The sequence below is a fragment of the Ranitomeya variabilis genome, chromosome 1 (assembly GCF_051348905.1).
Source record: "Ranitomeya variabilis isolate aRanVar5 chromosome 1, aRanVar5.hap1, whole genome shotgun sequence".
Taxonomy (NCBI): Eukaryota; Metazoa; Chordata; class Amphibia; order Anura; family Dendrobatidae; genus Ranitomeya; species Ranitomeya variabilis.
The window spans coordinates 264972595-264997515 of NC_135232.1; the positions used below are offsets into that span (position 1 = coordinate 264972595).

At 42.2% G+C, this 24921-nt stretch overlaps 1 protein-coding gene across 2 annotated transcripts in view; it reads left to right on the forward strand.

Annotated features, from left to right (window-relative positions):
• LOC143814270 (clathrin heavy chain 1-like) overlaps positions 1-23817 on the forward strand; it is a 135200-nt gene extending 111383 nt beyond the window's left edge. For both annotated transcript variants that reach the window (XM_077293442.1, XM_077293443.1), the window contains 19 exons: positions 2748-2911; positions 4025-4150; positions 4571-4713; positions 4946-5180; positions 5283-5405; positions 8174-8319; positions 10627-10810; positions 10968-11160; positions 11270-11427; positions 11506-11670; positions 11783-11890; positions 12474-12641; positions 12747-12896; positions 12976-13107; positions 13322-13432; positions 15711-15881; positions 18224-18445; positions 19747-19822; positions 21366-23817. In XM_077293442.1, the coding sequence (XP_077149557.1) occupies positions 2748-2911; positions 4025-4150; positions 4571-4713; positions 4946-5180; positions 5283-5405; positions 8174-8319; positions 10627-10810; positions 10968-11160; positions 11270-11427; positions 11506-11670; positions 11783-11890; positions 12474-12641; positions 12747-12896; positions 12976-13107; positions 13322-13432; positions 15711-15881; positions 18224-18445; positions 19747-19822; positions 21366-21502 (2912 nt within the window). In that variant the 3' untranslated portion in view covers positions 21503-23817. The remainder of the gene's footprint in view (positions 1-2747; positions 2912-4024; positions 4151-4570; positions 4714-4945; positions 5181-5282; positions 5406-8173; positions 8320-10626; positions 10811-10967; positions 11161-11269; positions 11428-11505; positions 11671-11782; positions 11891-12473; positions 12642-12746; positions 12897-12975; positions 13108-13321; positions 13433-15710; positions 15882-18223; positions 18446-19746; positions 19823-21365) is intronic.
• The last annotated feature ends 1104 nt before the right edge of the window (positions 23818-24921 follow it).

Sequence of the window (24921 nt, forward strand, 5' to 3'; positions counted from 1 at the left end):
TCCTAGGCATGATCCTGGACACGTCCAAGGGGATGGTCCTGCTTCCTCGGTTCAAGGCCCAAGCGCTCCAGCAGGGAACCCGGACGCTTTGTCGTTTCTTTCCTCATTCCATTCGGTTTGCCATGAGGATCCTGAGGAAAATGGTGGCTGCAATGGAAGCGGTTCCCTTCGCCCAACTGCATCTCCGCCCCTTACAACAGGCTCTGCTAGACAATTGGGACAGGAGTCCCTTATCCCTTGATCGGCCATGTCCTCTGTCCCCGCGGATCAGGCAAGCGCTCAAATGGTGGACTTTGGAATCATCTCTCAGCCAGGTCTTTTCTCCCAATTCACTGGCTGGTGGTGACTACCGACGCCAGTCTCCTCGGTTGGGGAGCAGTATTTCGCCACCACACTGCCCAGGGGCGTTGGACGATTCGGAAGTGAAGACTTCCGATAAACATCTTAGAGATTCGAGCAATCAGGTTTGCCCTGAGACGTTTCCATTTCCTCCTTGCGGGTCACCCTATTCGCATTCAATCAGACAACGTCACAGCGGTGGCATACATAAACCATCAGGGGGGTACCCGCAGCAGGGCGGCGATGCAGGAGGTCTCCCACATTCTCCGTTGGGCCGAGAACAATCGCTCCACCATTTCTGCAGTGCACATTCCAGGCGTCGAGAACTGGGCGACGGATTTTCTCAGCCGTCAGGGTCTCACCTCGGGGGAGTGGGAACTCCATCCGGAGGTCTTCCTGCAGATTTGCCTTCGCTGGGGGACTCCGGACGTGGATCTGATAGCGTCCAGACTGAACGCAAAAGTTCCCAATTTCATAGCGCGTTCTTGGGATCCCCAGGCCATCGGGGTGGATGCACTGATATCCCCATGGCATCGGTTCCAATTCCTGTACGTGTTTCCTCAGCTTCCCTTACTACCAAAGGTTATCCGGAAAATCAAGATGGAGGGGGTTCCTTTGATCCTAGTAGCCCCAGATTGGCCACGTCGCGCGTGGTACGTGGAGCTCATTCAACTTGTCTCCGACGTTCCCCGCCGGCTACCAGATCGCCCAGATCTGCTTCGCCAAGGGCCAATCTACCACCAGAGCTCAGGTGCCCTACGTTTAACGGCTTGGCTGTTGAAACCTGGATCCTAACTCAAGCTGGTTTCTCCTAGCAAGTCATTGCCACCATGATAAGCGCTCACAAGACGTCTTCTGCTCGCATCTATCACCGCACTTGGAAAGCCTTCTTCTCATGGTGCAGGCTCCGTGGACGACGACCTCTCGTTTTTTCAATTCCCTCCATTCTGGAATTTCTCCAGTCCGGCTTGGATTCCGGTCTGGCGCTCAGTTCCCTCAAGGGTCAGATCTCGGCATTATCCGTGTTGTCCCAATGTAAGATTGCTGCTAACTTGCAAGTCAGGACTTTTGTTCAGGGGGTCTCCCACGTAGTACCCCCCTATAAAATGCCGTTAGAGACCTGGGATCTCAATTTAGTCCTGAGTGTTCTTCAGGAGTCCCCTTTTGAACCTCTGCAAGATGTCTCGCTGACTGTTCTCTCCTGGAAGGTCGCCTTCCTTGTGGCAGTAACCTCTATCAGGCGAGTCTCAGAGTTGGCCGCCCTGTCCTGCCGGGCGCCCTTTCTTTCCTTCCACCAGGACAAAGTGGTCCTACGTCCATCTCCATCTTTTCTTCCCAAGGAGGTTTCATCCTTCCACCTTAATGAAGATATTGTTCTTCCCTCCTTCTGCCCACAGCCAAGACATAGGGTTGAAAAGGCCCTTCACAGCTTGGACATGGTAAGGGCTCTCAGGTGGTACATTTCTAGGACTGCACCCTTCCGCAAATCGGACTCCCTCTTTGTGCTCTTTGAGGGTCACAGAAAGGGTTTAGCCGCTTCTAAAGCCATGATAGCCAGATGGATCCGATCTGCTATTCAAGAATCTTATAGGGTCAGGGGCAGGCCTATCCCGGCGGAGTTTAGGGCACACTCAACTCGGTCGGTGGGTGCTTCCTGGGCCATTCAGAACCAGGCGTCAGCAGAGCAGGTTTGCAAGGCCACAATGTGGTCCAGCCTGCATACTTTCTCGAAGCACTACAATGTCTACACTCAGTCTTCTGCGGATGCAGCCCTTGGCAGACGTATTCTGCATGCGGCTGTTGTGCACTTATAGTCAGTTGGTACACGGAGTTATTTGGTTATATTGTTCCCCACCCAGGGACTGCTTTGGGACGTCCCATAGTTCTGTGTTCCCCAATGTGGCGAAGGAGAAATAGGGATTTTTGTGTACTCACCGTAATATCCTATTCTCCGAGCCACTCATTGGGGGACACAGCACCCACCCTGTTAGCCTTATGGCTCGTTTTTCTTTTTTATGGTTTTTGGCCTACTGTGACATGTTATACTCTAATATTAGGTTATATGTTTGTTAATGAGCTCCTACTGCTTTTACACTGAACTGGGTCTCTGGAAGTCAGCATGAGGGTGTATACTGCAGGGGGGGAGCTAACTTTTTTGTCTCAACTTAGTGTTAGCCTCCTAGCGACAGCAGCATAACACCCATGGTTCTGTGTCCCCCAATGAGTGGCTCGGAGAAAAGGATTTTACGGGAAGTACACAAAAATCCTTATTTTTCTCCTATTTTCCACCTCTACACTTGGGGATGCGTCTTATGGTCCAGTGCGTCCTATAGTCCGAAAAATACAGTAATTGACTTTTTGGGAATGATATCAATGTGCTGGTTTTTTTTTCTTGTTTTTTTTTATAGGGCTTTTCTACTTTTTGGGGTCTATTGTCAATTTCAGCCAAGACCCTGATGTGCACTTCAAATATATCCAGGCAGCTTGTAAGACTGGACAGATAAAAGAGGTTGAGCGCATATGTAGGGAAAGCAATTGTTACAACCCAGAACGTGTCAAGAATTTTCTCAAGGCAAGTGCAAAGGCTATCTGTTTTAGTAATATATATTTTGTCATATTTTGCAGCTTGTTGGAAGGTAACAGAGGACCAAACAGAATATGGTACCAATATTTTTTTGTCAAGCATGTAACCTTTTAATATATGTTTCATTAAAAAGGTCAAGTGGCATGTTTTCAGTGTTTTTAGAATTTAGTTTTAACTTATTTCATTAGAATTAAGTGTTCTTTTCTTGAATCCCAAGTTTTTATTAAGTATAACTATTTGTTAATATTGAAATCTCCCACAAGAGATGAGAGGACCATTGAGACCTGTACAAATCTGAGGATAGAGTCATAGATAGTATTGTTCAGAGTCTGGCATGCATTATAAAATGTGGTTCTGGTAGGACAATAAGCACAATAGGGTCTTATCTGGATTAAAATTAATAGATGCGAGCATTGGTACTCACCTGGTTGGATTATGTGATCACAACCGCTAAAAAGGCTTAGTCCCCTTTCACACACAAGTTTTTTGCCATCAGTCGCAATCCGTTGAATTTTGAGATCTTTGACAAGATCTGCGGAAAATTTTTTCTCATAGACTTGTGTTAGCGATGGATGGCCTCACGTTTCATCCGTTGTTCGCCGGATCCGTAGAAAATTGTTTGTCCGGCGGCCGGGCAATGGACATAGTAACGTTTTTTGTGTCAGTCGAAAAAAAGGATCCGTCGTTTGCTAGAATGGAAGCCTATGGTGCTGGATCCGTCAAATAACGGAATCCAGCGACTGATTCCGTTTTTTTTTAACTGAGCATGCTCCGATTTTTTTTTTTAGGATCCAATTAGCCGGATCCGGCAGAAAAACGGATCCGTCACATCAATTTTTCACAATCTGCGACAGATCTGTTTTTTTCTTACTCTGCATCACCTTTCCGCCGGCAGAGCAGATTTAACACATTTTCACTCCAATCCTTGAAGGCTTGCACTCACTAAAATTGGATAGAATTTGATAAACCATTTGCAACACAGTAATACTATGGATGGCAAGAATGCTGATAAAACCTATGCTAGTCCTGTGTTCGTACATGGGCTAGAGAAAAAGGATATTCTTGTTTGAACTTTTTTTTTAAACGTCTTTTCCTCACCAGGAGGCCAAACTTACAGACCAGCTTCCCCTGATAATTGTCTGTGACCGGTTTGATTTTGTCCATGACCTGGTGTTATATCTGTACCGAAACAACCTCCAGAAGTACATTGAAATCTATGTACAAAAGGTGAGTTGTATCCCATACATCTTACTGGGGTAAGACCGAACTCTGGTTATCCTAAACCTCTCACTTGTAGTTGGCAGTTTCTTTTCGGGTGGGTTGCCTTTGCTTTTGACTGCAAGTGTTATAGTGCTTTTCAAATTTAAAGGGGTTTTCACAAGGAAAAAAAATGAACACAAATTAGCAGTTACTAGTAAGTGTTATCACCTGTAATTAATTCTGTTATGCCAACAGCATGACTTCTGGTTCTGTGCTTGACACTGGACAACCTTTCCTGTGTTTTAGCTATTCCATTTCTGTGATACTTTTTATCTCCTATTACTTACCCATTTTATTCCTGTATTTCTATCATTTCCATCCTCTTTCAGTAGTACTGCTAGTATCTTAATTACAGCTTTAATACTTGGAATTATTTTCTATGGGTAGGTTAATCCCAGTCGCATCCCAGCAGTTGTGGGAGGCTTGTTAGATGTGGACTGCTCAGAAGATGTAATTAAGAATCTCATCATGATTGTACATGGGCAATTTTCCACCGATGAGCTTGTAGCCGAAGTAGAGAAACGAAACAGGTACAGGATGTTGCAAAGTCTTCTGCCTAGTAAAAAGACAATTTTCGAACACGGTCTCATTACCGCTACTGTATTAATTTAAGCAATAACTTTTAGAATAATGTTATTATTAAATAACTTTCTTGGTAAAATCTCTAATTGCATCCATCCCAGCAAGACTATATTGTATTAATCCGCTTTTAGTGCATTGGACAGTATTTTACACATCTCCTCCTCATCTCCTAAATATCAGGTTAAAGTTGCTTTTACCTTGGCTGGAGTCCAGAATCCATGAGGGATGTGAAGAGCCTGCTACCCACAACGCTCTGGCAAAGATCTATATTGACAGCAATAACAACCCTGAACGTTTCCTGCGGGAAAACCCTTTCTATGACAGCTGTGTGGTGGGCAAGTACTGCGAAAAGAGGGACCCTCACCTTGCTTGTGTAGCCTATGAGAGGGGCCTTTGTGACTTGGAGCTAATTAAGGTGGGTGCTTGGGGTCTACCAAATAAAGTCCTTTGTTTTCATTAATTTAGGAGGCATTTTCACAAACTAAATGTCTTTTGATTTATTTTATTTTGTGTGTAGGTGTGCAATGAAAACTCCCTTTTTAAGAGTGAAGCACGTTACCTAGTACGAAGGAAGGATGCAGATCTGTGGGCCAACGTGCTAGAGGAAAACAACCCATTCAGGCGACAGCTGATTGATCAAGTAAGATAAAATTGTGTAAAGGGAGTCTTTTGGCTACTTGGGTCTCTAAGTTGAGGTTATTAGATTCTTTCTTTCATCTGACAAGGTAACTACTTTGTGAAAATTCTTCAGTGTGGCAGGTTTAAGGAGGAATTGGTTACTGAGAATTTCACACAACTAAATCTGCCGCTGATCTGAATCGTCATTTACTTAAAATGTCGGATTGCCAGTAGCCAAAATCTCTAAATAGTTAGTGGGTCCAGGGAATAAAAATGTTTTTTTTTTTTGTAAAGGCAGGGAATGCTTTAAAAAGAAAAAAAAATAAACACACATTAGGGTATGTGCGCACATTGAGTATTTTATTGCAGAAATTTCTGCAAGGTTTCTGCGTCTCTATGCAGAAAAGTGCTGCAGCAAAAACGCATTTTGGTGCATTTTGTATGCGGGTATTTTTCATGTGTATTTGTAAAGCAACGAAGGCTTTTTTGAGCTAAATAATGGTATTTAAGAAAAAAAACTTGTGTTGTAATTTCTCGGTTCAACACCACCTTTTTCATTCTGATGTGGTAACGCGCAAACACACTAACCAGCCTATGTAGGAGTGTTAACACAGTGAACATACATAGGCTGTAACCAACCAGCAACTGTTAAATTAAAAAAAAAAAAGAGAAAAAAATTGTGTGGGCTCCCACGTAATTTTCATAACCAGCAAAGGGAAAGCTGAGGGATGATGTTAATATTCTGGGAAGGAGCCAATAGCCATAAAGGTTCCCAGACTATTAATATCAGCTCACAGCTGTTTGCTTAGCCTTTACTGGCTTATTTACAGGTGGACCCCAGAAAAAAATAAAATTGACATAGGGTCTCCCTATAAAATCTATCCAGCAAAGGCTAGGCAGACAGCTGCGGGATGATATTACTAGACTAGGAAGGGACCATGGATATTGGCCCCCTCCCAGACTAAAAATGTCCGCTCTCAGCCGCCCCAGAAAAGGGTGCATCTGTAAGATGCGTTAAATCTGGTGCATAGCCTCGCTCTTCCCACTTACCCTATAGTGGTGGCAAGTGGGGTAATGGTTGGGGGACATTGATGTCACCTTAGTATTGTCAGGTGATATGAAGCCCACAGGTTAGTAATAGAGAGGTTTCTACAAGACACCCCATTACTAACCCCACAGTGATATTGTAAAAAAAACGACACCCAGAATAAAGTCCTTTATTTGAAATAATGACAGACTCCTTTATTGAATCTAAATTAAACCATACTCGCCAAACGCCTGATCCACTGAAGCCAACATCTCCTGCAACAAAAATAGAATAATAAACCATAATATTCCTCATCTGTCCGCAGAGAAGATAATCCATAATGTCTCACGACGATCCTGATGACTAAGAGCAGTCACTTATGTGACTGCTTTCAAAGACAGCTGGCTACACACTCTCACAGAAGGCAATCACTCCCGCAGTGTAGCACTGAGCTGCAGTGAGAGTTCACCGGAGTTCATCTACTGATCTCCCTTATGGCACCACCTCTGTGTGAGACTTTCTCAAACAGCGGTGGTGCCGTGAGATCACCAGAGCTGATAAGCTGATGACCTCTCTCACGGCAGCTCAGTGATACACTGCCGGAGCGATTATCTCCTGTCAGTGTATCGCCAGTGGCTGGTTAGAGAAGTCACATATCCCATCGCCATGGGAGACTCGGGATTACGTGGACTACTGTGGACAGGGGAGTATATGGTGGTTTATTACTTTTGATTTTTTTTCTAGGAGACATGGGCATCAAGGATTGAGCGTTAAGGTGAATATGTTGTTTTTTATTTTACATTTTGTATAGGAGACAAGGGCATGGAGGATTTGGTGTATTATGTGTTTTTTTTAATTTGAGTACGTATTCAATTACTTTACATGTGTTTTTGTATTGCTTTATTTTTCTTTTAAGTTTGAGCCCAGGCGCCGGCTGCCGGGAGACTACTTGTCCCATCATTGGCTCCTGCTATCACTGTTATCAGTGACCGCATATGTAGCCCGATGGGAGTAGTGGTCTCTCATCGGTCAAAGCCTGCTGATCTGCAGTAAGCTTTTTACCGCGAGTCACAGCTACGGGTCACAGTATCTCTGCCGGGTCACGCTGACATCTGACCCCGCAGCGCTCTGAACTTACCGCCGATCAGTACCGCCGCACCAGTGTTTCTCATGTTGTCACACAAATGACAGCGTGGAAAACACCATGCAAAGGCCGTAATATTGCAAGCAAAAACTCAGCGAATCCACAAACCTTTTTGTACCTGCTTTTTTGCTGTGGATTTGACTGACCCAATTGAAGTCAATGGGTGTAAAACGCTAAAAATCTGCACAAAGAATTGACATGCTGCAAAAAAAAAAAATACTGCAAATACTAAAGGAAACTTACTGATAATGTGCACAGCACAGGATTCTCATTGAATTAGCTTCCATAAGGATTTCATAGTGAAAAGCGCATCAAGAAACGCACTGTGTGCACATAGCCTAGCTCACCTATTTAATTCTCCACTGCTCTGCTGGTCCCTGACACTCTTTTTACTTTTCCTATTCCTGGTGATTAGCTGCAGCATTCACAACCATAGATGGCAGATGATCATCGTCTGCAGGGTGGTAGTAAACAGAAATCGTGGGCCCACTAGAGAAATTGGGGATTATAGATAGGTAGGGTGGAAATCCCTTTAAATGAGCCTGTCATTCAGATTTTCACTGACATATTAGTGCCTGGACTATGTTTGTTTATTTTGCATTTTTCCATTTTCTTGAAGGTGGTTCAGACTGCTTTATCAGAAACCCAGGATCCAGAAGAAGTGTCTGTGACTGTGAAGGCTTTCATGACTGCTGATCTCCCTAATGAGCTCATTGAACTTCTGGAGAAGATTGTACTGGACAACTCTGTTTTTAGTGAACACAGGTCAGTTGGGGCAAAGATAAACTAGAATATGATATAGACTATTGCTCAACTTGAGTGTAAAACTGAATACAGGTGATGAATTTAGTATGATGCCACACCACTCAGTTAATATATTATGGCAAGAGACCATGCCACAGTACCTGTAGGCTGCTGCCCTGTTCTGTTGTAATAACCCAGAATTGTAAATCCTAGCAATGATGATTGCAGTCAACTGTCCAATTTGTGTTAAAGATGCAAAGAATGAAATCGGATGTTGTGTGATCTAATCCCTTCTTAACATATGATGTTCCGGTACTTCCTTTTTGCCAAGGTTTTCTTGCAAGTGGAAGTACCAGTACATCCAGTTGATTGTGCGGGCTCAGTTGCTGTGCCTGCGACATCATTGTGGGAGCTTGGCTTAATTGACACCCGAGCTCCTGCAGCAACAGCCAGGTATGGTGGCAGCAATCATCCCCCTCTAGATGCTGAGATCTGTAGCGCGACTGTGGTATTTATTTAAAGAAAATGGGCTCTCTATAACCCTATCGTTATCCCTGCCACATGAATGCAGGGTGCTGATGGTCGTCAAATAATGACTTTTAGCTCTGCTAGGTACATTGACCTGTAAACCTGGTCGTAAAAAAAATAAAAATTTAATTTTAGTGAGAATTTCTTCAGTCTTCTCTGGGATGTGCGCCTTCAGATCCTATCCTATCACAGCTAGGAGGGTGATCTAGCAGTCTCAGACTCTACTGAGCCATGTTTGACACCATCTGTGCGGGTTTAAAGCAAACACCCCAGAGAAATCTGACTAGACGCCCAGTTGAACTGCAAGCAGCTATTTCACATACTGTGCTCCAGAAGAAACAAATAAGAATATTTCTGCAATGGAATGATGCAACACAAGCAAGAGGCCAGTCATTAAAACTTGCAACAATTAAGATGTTTCTTCAATGCCCCCTTAATAAGATAATGCCCTAAAATGTTTTATCCTGATGGTATGGTGCAATTACAAATTAGAATGTCTTTCCGATTGGCATCTCTGCCATGGCCTTTTTTTTTTTATTATTATTATGTACATAGAGCATGAAAAAAAATCTGTAAAAGGTCTACAAAATGATTCTCAATAAAACTCTTTACAAGCGTGGATATTATTTCCTATAATGCCACTGACCTGGACGAACTTATAAAATACTGTCCCCGTTGTTTGACAGCCGCAGTTGTACAGAACCCAATATGTGCCAAAAGGCCATAGAAAGCCTTGTCTGTTTCATTTGAAATCCGAATTGATTCAGGACAAACGAAAGCCGGCAGAGGGGGGTGCAAGTGTATTGAAGGCTAATAAGGGATGGATGAATGAATCCTTCTTAGGTAAAGGCTAGCACATATGTTTCATTATATCAACATATTAATGTGAGCTGGGAGGATCATTGAAAGTGCTCTCATTGCCTGTTTTATGCCTCTTTGGGCTCAATCACACGCCAGGTTTTCATGTACCAGTGCTATCCATTTTGTTTTGTTTTTTCAAGGATAGCACGCATATCTTTGACAATCTATGGGGTTCACATGTCAGATTTTTTCCTCAGACCAGTAGTCTGTGCAAAATCGCAGAGAGACCGGAAAAAATCTGACAGCATTCAAATGCCAACCATGTCATGTCCATCTTTCACTGACTGATAGAAGATGGCGAATCTTTTAGCTTTTTTTTCTTTCTCACCAGTGGAAAAAAAATCTGATGAAAGCTTGGTCCTTTTTTTCTCAAGTTTCAGTTATTTTCCTTAGTATATTCACCTAAATTTTTCACCATCATAAAGCACAATGGCCCCAACTCATCACAGCAATTTTGTCAGATTTCTGGCGTAATTTGCATTGAAAAGTCGCAAAAACTTGGCACAACTTTTGATGTTTTCACGACAGTTTCTCCCAGCTATGCCAAAATGTGCATGACGCCACCTCTTCGTGAATCAGGCGCATTTGACTCCACCAACGAGAAAATTGCCGGTGTTGATTTAAGCAGAGTCAATGTGTCTTGGAAAACCAATCTTAGACTATGTTCCCACAAAGAGCTTTTCATGAATTTTTGATGTTGTAGATTCCTGCAACCATTTTTTTTTTTTTTTTTAAATATGCAGTGTTAAAAAAATCACCAAAAACTCATTGTTGGAACGTAGCCTTAAAATCACTGAATCTCTAGAAGCATTCCAGAGTTATGACGTGTCACATTTGTGAAATTCAGTCTTGTCAGGAAGGAGAAAACTGGCTTAGGTGGGAAGGGGTTAACCATCAGCCAGACTGTTATAAATGTAATATTTTCATATTTTATTTCAGAAATTTGCAAAACCTGCTCATACTCACAGCCATTAAAGCGGACCGCACGCGAGTAATGGAATACATCAACCGTTTGGATAACTATGATGCGCCGGACATCGCTAATATTGCCATAAGCAACCAACTCTTTGAAGAGGCCTTTGCTATATTTAGGAAATTTGATGTAAATACATCTGCCATCCAGGTAAGAACAGACACGGATCATAGTTATATAATAGATACAGGGCATTACTGTCGGTGCTTTTCAGTATCTATGGGAATATACTTGCATACATTGGTGAGATTGTGCCAACTTTGGTTGTATGTCTTATACCCCTGCTCTTTACGTATTTTTTTTAAAGGTCTTAATTGAGCATATCGGGAATCTGGATCGTGCTTATGAATTTGCAGAGAAATGTAATGAACCTGCTGTATGGAGTCAACTAGGAAGAGCTCAGCTACAGAAAGACTTAGTAAAGGAAGCGATTGACTCCTACATTAAAGCCGATGACCCCTCTGCTTACATGGAAGTGGTGCAGGCAGCAAGCAAAAACAGTGAGTGCTTTACTCCGCCACTTATTTGCATTTAAGTGGAAGGCTTGATTCCTAATGACCCTGTTTGCTCATGGATACATAGACTGATTGCACATGTCTGTTTTTACAGATAACTGGGAGGACCTAGTAAAATTCTTACAGATGGCACGAAAAAAGGCTAGAGAGTCCTATGTTGAGACTGAACTTATATTTGCTTTGGCTAAAACCAATCGCTTATCAGAGCTGGAAGAATTTGTCAGTGGTCCTAATAATGCGCACATCCAGCAGGTACCCCAGTGATTGTCGTAGTCCGAACATTGCTCCAAAGTGATGCATATTTTACATCACAATTTATATTCCTTTTAGGTGGGAGATCGCTGTTATGACGAGGGCATGTATGATGCTGCCAAGCTTCTTTATAACAATGTGTCAAATTTTGCCCGGTTGGCATCCACTTTAGTGCATCTTGGGGAGTATCAGGCTGCTGTGGATAGTGCACGGAAGGCCAATAGCACCCGCACATGGAAAGAAGTAAGGGCTTTGTTGCCTTTTGTGAAAAGATGGAATCCACAGTATTCTCTGCTATGCAGGTTTTACAAAGTATATGTTACATTTTCATTTCTTTCATGTGTCTCTTTACTAGGTTTGCTTTGCGTGCGTGGATGGCACAGAGTTTCGCCTTGCACAAATGTGTGGCCTGCATATTGTGATCCACGCGGATGAGCTGGAGGAACTCATCACTTACTACCAGGTGAGTAACACTTAGAACTGACTTATTTAGGATTCACTGTGGATCATTTTTTAGACCTTAGGGAAACTGTCATCGGACACAAGAAAATTCAACAGTAAAATCCCAAAGATTGTTAACATTGAGAAATGTTAACATTTACCGAGACTTCACCGGTAAAAGTCCAATTTTACTTTTCATTTTGAGCTTTTACCGACGGCCTCGGTGAATGTCCAGATTGACCGGTAAATCCTAGGTTTTACCGTCCTTCTGACTTTTACAGTAACATATGTATGTGTGATATATATATATATATATATATATATATATATATATATATATATATATATATATGTATTATATATTACAATACTTACACATATACATCCATACACACAGAGTGGACTTTTTCCCCCCACTGGTCCATAATATGTTCAGTTATGCTGCTAAGCTGTTGTACACTATTGAATACATAAATTGTAACATTTATGTTCAAAATGTACTAGCATGTTTGCCAATCATCCACATTTTAATGACCTCAGTAGGTCTATTGATCAGAATTCTATTCTCGGTGCTAAATAACTTTTATCATCTGCCTTACACTTAGGATCGGGGGTATTTTGAAGAGCTCATTGCCCTCCTTGAAGCTGCCCTGGGTTTGGAGCGTGCTCATATGGGCATGTTCACAGAGCTTGCCATTCTTTACTCCAAGTTTAAACCTCAGAAGATGCGTGAGCATTTAGAATTATTCTGGTCCAGAGTCAACATCCCTAAGGTCAGTGATCAGTCCTTAATCTGGTACCAGTATACTGGTTTATGTTTTCTAACTGGTACTACTATGATTACACATTGTATTTACCCATTGTTGTAATGCTTCCAGGTCTTGCGGGCAGCAGAACAGGCCCATCTTTGGGGTGAATTAGTCTTTCTATATGACAAGTATGAGGAATACGATAATGCAATTATTACAATGATGAGCCATCCGACCACTGCTTGGAAAGAAGGACAATTTAAAGACATTGTCACCAAGGTATATCCGTGATGGGCAATGTGATATGTTTTAGTTTTACTTTTCGGGAGGCTTTAATGATTATATTTAATGCTTGCAGGTAGCCAATGTGGAATTATATTACAAAGCGCTCCAGTTCTACGTGGAGTACAAACCTCTTCTAATAAATGACCTTCTCCTCGTCCTGTCTCCTCGCTTGGATCACACGCGAACAGTCAACTATTTTTCTAAGGTGACTACTAAAACCTTTGAGAATCTTGTTCATCAATTTTAGCAACTTCACTTTCTCAGACCTTCCTTCACATTTTGTAATCTGCTCATACAGGTTCGTCATTCTACATATAGATATGTATTAACATTTCCATGTACTTTTTTCATTACTTTTGGCTTTTGAAATGATTTTTTTTTCTGTGACGGTCATTGTATGCATTTTTTTTTTCTTTTAGATGAACCAGTTGCCTCTTGTTAAACCATACTTGCGCTCTGTTCAAAATCACAACAACAAGTCCGTCAACGAGGCGCTTAACAACTTGCTGACAGAGGAGGAGGATTACCAGGTAAATCCGTTTATTCATCTTATTCCAGTCTAAACAGTATGGAAAATACCGAAATAAGTTTTTAAAGGGGTTTTGAGTTTCAGAAGACGCCTGTTCCCAGAAGTTTACTTTTAAAATGAAAAAGAATCTGTACTTTAACACTTTAAGGATACAGTGTGAAGTGTCTTCTGCCTCTTTGCTTCTGTCTGCAGCATTGCCATCACGTTGTCACCTCCGCAGTTAGTAAATTAGCTCAGCGCTTCTGCCCGTGTTGATGGTACCAGTCGCTGGGCTCAATTATAGGCTGCAGTGCTGTCAATGCTGCCGACAATAAAAGATAGTGAGAGCAGGCGCAGAGGCTCGACTCTGGACCGGTGAAGGGGAAGTAAAGATCTGTTTCTTTGTTCTTTTTTGTAACAAACTGCAGTCGGGGATAAAGGTTTTCTGAAAACCCGCTTTAAGGCCCCAATACATATTAGGAAAAAGGGGGCCATGCACATCAACCATCTAGTGTGTATGGGAGCTTTCGGACATGAGGTTTGGGCAGTATGAATATTAACACCCAGGGCTTTTGTTCTTGCATTATTATTTACCTCCTTAGCTGTCTGCCATCCACTTTCTCCACTCTCTACAAGCCGAGCGTTCATGTGTATCTGAGAATCAGAAGACATAGCGGTTGGCCAAATAAAAGCCTCTGCACAACCCCTATAAATATGTTTATGAAGGGTATATGCCGTTTCTGGAGAAAAAAAATGAAATGAATCTGCACACTTTGACCTATAAGGCTATGTGCCCACGTTGCAGAAATGCGGAAATGTCCGCAACATTTCCACAACTCCCTGCCCCGGTAAAACGCATTCGGAATTGGCATGCATTTTCCCGCAAAACACAAGCGTTTTGCAAGTGTTTTTAGCTTGCAGAATGCTTGCACTTTTCCAAGCGATTTGAAGCATCGCTTGGAAAAGTGGTTGACAGGTTGGTCACGCTTGTCAAGCATAGTGCTTGACAAGTGTGACCAACTTTTTACTATTGATGCTGCCTATGCAGCATCAATAGTAAAAGATAGCATGTTAAAAATAATAAAAAAAATATATGGTTATTCTCGCCTTCCGACGGCCCCCGATCTCTTTAGCGGTGCTCCCGGTACATTCCGTTCCCAGGGATGCTTTGCACTAAGGACCTTTGTGATGTCACGGTCGCGTGACCGCGACGTTATCCCAGGTGATTCGTGCAAATGCATCCCTGGGAACAGAAGCCGCCGTGTGCACCGCTGAGAGGCGGGAGGACTCCAGGGGCCATCAGAAGGTGAGTATATCCCTATTTTTTTATTTTAATTCTTTCTTTTCTTTTTTTTTTTTTTTTACAGGAATATGGTACCCAGGGCCTGGAGGAGAGTCTCCTCCAGACCCGGGTACCATCCGCACATGAAGCGCTCACTTTACGCATGGTGGGCATAGCCACATGCGTAAAGTGAGCGTTTCAGTGCAATCCTTCTGCTGCGATTCCGCAGAAATAATGAACATGCTGCTGATTTTACCGCTATGCGATTCTGCAGCGGGAAAATCCGCAGCATGGGCACAGCAACTGCGGAATCCCATAGGATTGCATGGGAATGCGGTTTTTAAGCATTTCTGCTGTGGCGGAAACGCATAAAAAATGCAACATGGGCACAAAGCCTAAAGGGGTGAATTGATCAGATAGTAGTAGTAGTAATAAAAAAAAAAAACACAAAGCTGGTACCTGCCGCTGGTCCGTTATCTGTGTTTTGGCTGCAGTTGTGAAGTCACATTGACAGCAGCCAATTTCTTAATTCTGCAGCTTGTGCCATCTACATCGGCTGACCTCAGTGATTGGTTGCATGGATGATATGATCATCAGTGTCTGTGGGTTACCAGGGGTTTTTGTTTTTATTTATTTTTTATATGTTATATATATATGTATATATAATATTTTACCAAGTTTTTAAGAATGGATGATCACTGCTGGACATGAGGTGGGGAGTTGAAGTGACTGATTAGTGATATAACATAGTGAAATAGTTTTTCTTTGCTTCTATGATTCGTTTTATTAAAAAAAAAATGCTGTGCTGCGGTGAAGAGTGAATGATTTTTCAAAGCTTGCTTTCACGGTCATCTCGCCTAAGCATCGATCACCGTGCCAGCTTGTTCAGACAGGTTGATTATTGGGAAACAAAGATTCTCGGTAACATGCGTTCCTCGATTATTGGGCTGTCTCAATGGGTCTTCACTCTTTAAAAGTATGTTCTGTTTCTGTAAATCGTGTCCATGTTCATCCACAGGGCCTTAGGGCATCGATTGACGCGTATGATAACTTTGATAACATCAGTCTAGCACAACGCTTGGAGAAGCATGAGCTGATTGAGTTTCGCAGGATTGCTGCCTATCTGTACAAGGGGAATAACCGTTGGAAGCAGAGTGTGGAGCTGTGTAAGAAGGACCGCTTGTATAAGGTAGAGCCAGCAAACCTGAAGTATACTGCTTTATTGAATTTCCTGATTTGACTCGCGGACAGTGGCATTGAACACAGAATAAAGAGAGTACATTATGCACATTTCCAGCTACCGTATATACTCGAGTATAAGCCGACCCGAGTATAAGCCGACCCCCCTAATTTTGCCACAAAAAACTGGGAAAACTTATTGACTCGAGTATAAGCCTAGGGTGGAAAATGCAGCAGGTACCGGTGAATTTCAAAATTAAAAATAGATACTCCATACCATTCATTATGGCCCCATAGATGCTCCACATAAAGCTGTGCCACATATAATGCTCTGCACCGTTCATTATGGCCCCATAGATGCTCCACATAAAGCTGTGCCATATATACAATGCTCTGCACCATTGCCCCATAGATACTCCACATAAAGCTGTGCCATATATACAATGCTCTGCACCGTTGCCCCATAGCTGTGCCATATATATAATGCTCTGCACCGTTGCCCCATAGCTGTGCCATATATATAATGCTCTGCACCGTTGCCCCATAGCTGTGCCATATAGTGCTCTGCACCATTGCCCCATAGCTGTGCCATATAGTGCTCTGCACCGTCCATTATTGCCCCATAGCTGTGCCATATAGTGCTCTGCACCATTGCCCCATAGCTGTGCCATATAGTGCTCTGCACCGTTGCCCCATAGCTGTGCCATATAGTGCTCTGCACCATTGCCCCATAGCTGTGCCATATAGTGCTCTGCACCGTTGCCCCATAGCTGTGCCATATAGTGCTCTGCACCGTTGCCCCATAGATAGCTGTGCCATATATATATAGTGCTCTGCACCATTGCCCCATAGCTGTGCCATATAGTGCTCTGCACCATTGCCCCATAGCTGTGCCATATAGTGCTCTGCACCGTCCATTATTGCCCCATAGCTGTGCCATATAGTGCTCTGCACCATTGCCCCATAGCTGTGCCATATAGTGCTCTGCACCATTATTGCCCCATAGCTGTGCCATATAGTGCTCTGCACCATTATTGCCCCATAGCTGTTGCTGCTGCTGCAAAAAAAAAAAAAACATACTCACCTGTCTTGCTTGCAGCTCCTCGGCGCCATCTTCCCGGCGTCTCTCCGCACTGACTGATCAGACAGAGGGCGGCGCGCACACTATATGCGTCATCGCGCCCTCTGCCTGAACAGTCAGAGCGGAGAGACGCCGGGAAGATGGCGCGACACCCGGCGTGTGGAACGCGGACAGGTGAATATGCGATACTTACCTGCTCCCGGCGTCCCGCTCCTTCCCCCTGCCTGTCTTCGGTGCCGCAGCCTCTTCCTCTGTCAGCGGTCACCGGCACCGCTTCATTAGAGAAATGAATAGGCGGCTCCGCCCCTATGGGAGGTGGAGCAGCCTATTCATTTCTCTAATGAGCGGTCCCACGTGACCGCTCAGGGGAAGAGGCTGCGGCACCCGGAGACAGTGTGACAGGCAGGGGGAGCGACAGGAACGCCGGAACTAGGTGAGTATATGACAGTCCTCACCCGCCGACCCCACCACCGATCATGACTCGAGTATAAGCCGAGGGGGCACTTTCAGCCCAAAAATTTGGGCTGAAAATCTCGGCTTATACTCGAGTATATACGGTATTTATTTTCACCTGGTTCAGTGCAAGTGTAAATCTTTAGAAGTTGCCAAGTATCCTGCAAGATCACAAGTGAATTTTTAGTAAATTCATGAATCTCTACGTTGAGGATAATTAACACTTTGTAGAAATGGAGTATCTCCTCGGTTGAAATTGGCAGTTGGTTTAGTGTCCTCCCAGCTCACAACTTGTTTATCAAAGTAGATGTTCCCTTTCCTTCTCGCCTCTAACCCCATCCCTTTACTGAACTGTTTGCATAGAATGAACTGCCTGGTTTTCCTTATTTGTGTGATGGGTTAATAATTTAGTTTAGTTATGATGATTATAATGTAAAACTATGGCATTATTGACCTAACGTCTCGCCAGAGCCATTAGGCAACGCGGCCATGGCTGTCGGTAGTTACAGGGGAAAGTCCATTCCTACGCATTATATGATTGGTAAATACCAAATCAATGACCATTCATATTGGTTTCTTATAGGCTTCTTTATATCAGCTCTTTGTCAGCCTCTCTACTGTATTCTCTCTTCATGAGCACATGTCTATTGTTATTGATGGGAATGTTCCAAACGCCATATAAAAAGCATTTGTGACACCGGTTGTATTCTCATGTTATCTGCTAAGGCATCTCTTATATGTATGTATTGATTTGCATTGGCTTTGCCTCTAGTCATTAAACTAAAATTCATATTTCATGCGAGTGTGTATTTCTGCAGGATGCAATGCTATATGCTGCAGAGTCGAAAGATACAGAATTGGCGGAGAAGTTGCTTCAGTGGTTTCTTGAGGAGGGAAAACATGAGTGCTTTGCAGCTACGCTCTTCACCTGCTATGACCTGCTGCATTCAGACATTGTGTTAGAGTTGGCCTGGAGACACAATATCATGGAGTTTGCCATGCCTTATTTCATCCAAGTTATGAGAGAGTACTTAACCAAAGTGAGTGTTTTTATTTCTTTTCTTCTAAATACTTTTTCTTGGTTGAACAGTTATTCTTGTAGCAAAAGACTATGGGCCTGAATTATTAAGACCAGCGTTTTATATGCCAGTCTTAATGATAGGTGTGCAGGAGTAAGACGCACCGAATTCATTAAGAGATGCATGCCACGTAATGGATTAGGCGCCTTTTATCTCTGGTGTGCGCCTCCATGCTTCTCGCCAGAAATGTTACTCCAGTCAGGGATTGGAGTACATTACTGGTGTAAGATACGTCAATAAAGTGGCATAACTGATGAAGAATCTGTCTGGTCAGATCCCCCCCCCTTCCTAATCATGCTTTTCCCATTTTGCTGGATCTGGCCAGGACTGGCGAGAAAGGACATCAACCTGAGATGGATTGAATAAGACTAATCCTTAACCAGTACCATGACACTGCACATCTGCTGAAGAAATTGAATTCTGACGCAGATCTTAACCCCTTCCAGACATATGTCGTATATTTACGTTCTATGTCGTGTCCCTGACTTTGCAGGCTCCGGCGCTGAGCCTTGTCCTACGTTCATAGGAGATTGTAATTTCAGCTTTTTGCTATGCATAGCACAGACGATTGCAGATTCAAGTCTTCTAAGAGGACTATTCAAGAGCGTTAAAGAAAAAAAAAAAGTTTTTTAAAATATGAAAAAAACCCAGTTCAAATCACACCCTTTTGCTTAATAAAAAAACATAATTGGTAGTGATGCGTTCAGAAATGTCCGTTCTATCAAGATATAAAGTAAACTGCGTAATGAGAAAAAAAAAATCAAAATGCCAGAATCACGTTTTTTGGGCTCTGCAACATTGCAATAAATGGCTATATATGACGGGAAAAAAAAGTTATGGCTCTTGGAAGAAAAGAAGGAAAAACATGGAAAATGGCCCAGGGAGAAAGAGGTTAAAGTAAGCTGCGTGTCTAGTGTTGGTGAGGTGCAAATGTCATAACCTACTCTGAGGTCTTAATTCCATGGAACCAGTTTTTTGCTATTAGCTTTTGGCAAACTTCTTTCTTTTAGGACATTTCCCCTGACATTTTCAATTCTGAAGGACTGCTTTTTGAAGTGACACATAGTTGTAAACAAAATGTATTTTCCTCCCATTGCAAATTAGGCACATTAGCAAAATGTACAAACTTTCTGCAGTTTCCAATAAAGCAATGAAATAAGGATAATATAAATAGCTCAGAATAACTAATCTAACAAGTGGTTTCACCAAATCCACCACAAAATGCCATTTTTAATCACTATTTTGTTACCTTCTGTTAACAGGTGGACAAGCTTCATGCTGCAGAAAGTTTGAGGAAGGAAGAGGAACAAGTAACAGAGCCAACACCAATAGTATTTGGTGAGAATTACAGAATCATTCAGTTTTGTTTAGGAATAAGATACTTTGGATTGATTTATGTATCGTCGTGACCAAACAAAGGCAGGAAATGTCTAATTAGTTAACTTCTGATACAACTAGGAATACGCCCCAGTATCTTACAGGAGAATTCCGATCTTGTGCATCTATGGTACAGTCACAGGACCAGTGGGATCTGCTCAAGAACGGGGATTGTTGTGTGCTGCTTTCAGTGGAGAGGTGGTCGAAAGTTGAATAAAAACTAAATGGGAATTCTCCCCACTGACAGCAGTCCGCCACAGGGACCCGTTTTCGATACAGATGCATGTCGTATTTTTGGGATCCCCATATAAAATACATTTGCAACTTATCCTGTGGATGTACGAGATTTGAATATCCCTTTAAACATGATAAATATTTGCTTTATGTGCGACCACGTATGCAGTTTTAAATCCACATAATGTCTATTGGCAATACTACGCTGACCTGATATTTAGGTATTGAAATTGCAGTTACTATAATCTTTCAATAAATCTAAGATTTATTTTTTTATTGTTTTTGGATCACAAAGTTAACTTCTTAAGTGAAGTAATTTTTCACAGTTCATTTCTACTTGTATTTAATTTTTTTCCCTGCTATTATTATTACTATTAATGTATTATTATTATTATTATTACTTGAGGACTTGACATGGATTCGTTTTTGGCCAGCCCTGATACCTGGGGTTCTGTGTTATTCCCCTGCAAACCTGTTTTTGATAGTGATTTAAAGCTAAGCCATAGCCTTACAATAGCTAATAATGCAATGAGACTTAGTAATTGTGTTTTTCTACATGAGGATACTGTCCTATGTCCTGTACTTCCCAGAATGTGAAAAATGAAGCATCTCTTGTGAACAACTGATCAGCATGTGTCCTGCTTTCGAACCCCCTCCATCTAGATCAGGTCTCATACATAGATGATCCAAGACTGCCAGAGAAGATGCCAAATTTTCTCAGCAGGTCTCCACCCTTGTAGCACCCATTGAAAGGGAGTGGTCCTGACTAGAGATGAGCGAATTTGCTCGTGTTCCCTCTTATTCGGCAAGCTATAGCGCTTGCCTAATAAGCTGCATAGGGAACCCGGCTTCCTGGATTGTGCCGGCCAGTCAGCTGCGTGAAGACCCTGTGTGTTGGGCTCTCCATACATGTGTCATAAATGTCACACAGCCGCGACACATGCAGCTGCGGAGCCGAACAGCTGATCAGCCGGTGCGGTCCATGTATCCGGGTCTGCAGCTTATTCTGTAAGTGCTATAGCTTGCCGAATAAGAGGGAACCCGAGCAAATTCGCTCATCTCTAGTCCTGACACAAGAACCCTGTACCGCTGTTTTTTAGCTCTAAAGCTACAAAAAAATATACTCTACTTTTCACAAATATTCTAGATGTACTACTGACCCAATACTTGCACATTTTTTACGTTAGATTCCTTTAGAAACCTCTTATCCTGTTCTTTGTCTGTAATAATACCATCTCCTGGATCTTACGGTTTCCATCTTTCCTTGCAGGTCAACAACTGATGCTTACTGCAGGCCCTAATGGTGTGGTGCCACCTCAGCCCGGCTTCGCTTACGGATATACAGCGCCACCAACATTCACTCAGCCTCCCCCATCTGTATCTCCTGGCTATGGATTCAACATGTAACAAAGCAGTGTTCTTCCTTCTCCACAAGAGATACACCTGGAGGGACAGTTTAGCCCACATTTCAGGAGATGACAGTGATTCATCAAGGACACCTTTATTTATTACATTTGCTCTACAGACTTTACTGGGGCAGGCAGCTTTTCTCCATTCACCCCCATAGTTCACTAAATCATATTTTATTTTTCTCTGTATGGAGGGAATGACCTGAAGCTGATGTCCTTACTGATGTCATGACTATTACACGTGCTAACAGAGCCACCATTACGTACTGTATACCGCTCAAAACATGGCAGCTCATGTTCGTGCACAAGCCCTTCCCAACCGCTGCATCATTAGTCCACCATGCGTGGTCAAACGGACGCCAGATGCATTGCCCTTATTTTTTTTTTACATCCCTCTCTAAATAGGATCTACAGTCACATCTAGCATATCTTGCCCAATGTTTTTGTGCTTTTATTTAAAGAGATGTGGGGGCGCTACAATTTAGGAATGATGCCAATGTTAGAAGCTTGTACAGTTAGCCTTGTGTTAGGCTGGCATTGCTTGTGTTGCAGTTTTGGCCTGCTATACAATACACATAATATCAAATATAGTAAAAGTCTGAACCTGTTTAAGCAAGCCGTAGCCTGTGTGTGTCTGATCACAATGGGTCACAATATTTCCCCTGCCATCACCTCAATCGCAATGCTACGTGGCGATGTGTTATGGTCTACGAATGCTAAACCAAGGGTTACAGTCCACGCAGGAGAGAATAAGCAGTCCATTGTAGCCATTCCGGTTAATGTTTACTCCAGTTACCATGTAATTCTGCACAAAAGCTATTACAAGGTCAGAATACAGGGACTGCGTATTGTTGGTATCGGCTACAAATGTGAATCCTATATTCTACTGATCTGCTCCGAACTTTTCTCTACACAACTTTAATGGAATGAAGGGGATTTTTTTCTTTTCTTTTTTTTTTTTATATCTCTTAAACATGTACATTTATAGCGGTATATCACGCTTTCATTCATGTATCCCATTTTTATTTAACCCTTTGAGGTTATTAAGTTGCCATAGAGACAAAGCATGACACTTCCTGACTTGTCTTGTGTTGTGGTTTTACACTCGCTTCTCCATAAAAAAAAAAAAAAAACGTTCCTTTGATTACAGCAACAAAGAAACAGTTCTCCTTTTAATATATGCTGGGACATGGATGTCCTGGGTTTGGATATAGAATCTGTATTAAAGTGGGGTGGCAAGACATAGCTTGGGTAGGCCGGGTTTACACAAATCATTTTCATAAAAAAAAAAAAAAGTTTAAATGCGGTTACACAACCTTTCCATCAGTAAACGACAACATTAGCCTTCCCTGCTTTTCCTTAATGGATGTGGTGGAAAAAAATAATTCACATATGTTTTAGGTTCTTCTCTTGTGGGAGTGTCTCTCAAAGTAATATAGGCTGGATGTGAGGTCTACAATCTTCAGCTCATACTTCAGCCCAACTCAAGTCCTGCATTAATTTCCTCTTCATGTGCTTCCCTTCTTTTCTATTGCCTGTTTTCCTTGCTCTTCCCAAAAGTGCAGATACTTTCTTCTCCATATTGTAGTGATCTACGTGTAACATCCTCCCCTCCTTGTTGCCATCTCTAAAACTTAGAGATGGTAGGAGGAGCAGCGATCATCTGGAGCAGGAAGTCTGATGAATTTGTAACACTTCTGCGAAATCACTGAGCTAGATTATTAACTTACACTTACAAAGTGGTAGACCGTATTTAATGAAGAGAAACAAATGTATGTGAAACTTGGCCATGAGCACTTTTTTTTTCTTTTTTAAATATACATATTGATCAAATATTTAGCAGAAACTTAATGTGCATTAAGCTAGTTCATGGACACCTAGACATTCTTTCCTCTCATTAAAGGGGCAGTTCCTAATCTTTGACTTGCTGTACTTGCCACCTCAGTGTTCTTTTCTTATTTTATGTTTGTTTAATTTAACATTACAAATTTTGCTTGTTTACTTTGCCAATCCACATTTTACGTATTGAAAGTAGATTTATCTGTATAATTTATGGCTATGGATGTTGTGCTAATCATGCATATAATGGATTGCACCTTCAGTTAGAAGAATATATGCAGATGATCCCTGTCCCTGCAATATTTTGTGTTCAGAATGCCATGGCTGCTGATTTTCCATGTACTCTGCCTGCATATGTAATAGTTTTAAACTGGAATCTCAATAGAAAATGTATGAAATTATGGGCTGTTCAAAATTACAATGAAAATTGTTCCATATTCTCTGACCTCCATTTGAATAAATCCAAAATATTAATGTTATGTATGAGCATTTACCGCAAGTAGGCAAAACGCACAACTTAACTCAGCAAGTGCAGAAGCCAAGGCAAATTTATTTTTAATTACGTTCACATAATTTAGGACACTTTCTTCAGTATTAGTTGCTTTGATACTGAGTTTAGATTGAACAGTCACCATAAACAGTGACTCAATTTAACCTGCACTGTATTTTGAGGTCCATGAGTTTCAGAAGGAGAAAATTCGCTTACCAAAATTTTTCTTTCCTGGAGTCCAAAGGGCAGCACACACAAAGTTAATATTTGAGAGATCCCAGCCAGTGTGTCTCTCTCTGTTTCTATGATGAGAAAATGTTTTTGCTTCAAGGCGGCCTGTGGGCAGGTCTTTCCTTGGTTTCTCTGGCTTAGAGCAGGAAGATAAGACTTTGCCTACAGTCCCGCAGAAGCGCTCCCTACATGAGCACAGGCATATCATTAACTGAAAACTTCTAATACTGATTACACAAGAACCACAAGACGGATTTCTTCATCCCAGGTATCATTTTATTCAGTGTAAGAACGGAAACCTGACAATGCATGTAGTTTACTCTGCAAAATCCTGCTGACAGATTTGCGTTAATGTTTTTAGCATCAGAATGTTAAGGGTGGTTCGAAGGAAAAACCGCTGTGTTGCTGGCTCATTACTGCAGATCTGAGCCGGCAACAGAGTGGGTGCTGTGCATTGTGCACTTGCACAAAACATGGGCCAGCCCAACCCTTGAAACGAGTGTCACTGATGAGGCTTAATTTCAGGTACGCGGCAGAGGTAACCAAAGCCTCTGCCCCTTGCTATGATTATGCTTCATTTGAGTCTCACAGGATGCACTGGGGGCTCTGAAATGAATCACCATCAGACAGGAAGCAAAAAAAAAAAAAAATAGACCAACAAATAGTGTAGCTTAGACAAGAGATTTAGATAGAATTTACTTTTGTCTACCCCTTTTAATGACAGATCTAATCTAACCCATTTTGCAGTAGGATAACCTCTGTGAATGCAAGACCTGACATAGCAATCTAAGGTAGTTTTTTCCTAAATTTAAGAGTGTCGTTCTCACTGTAGGGATGGCGTCCTTCAGTTGGCTTAA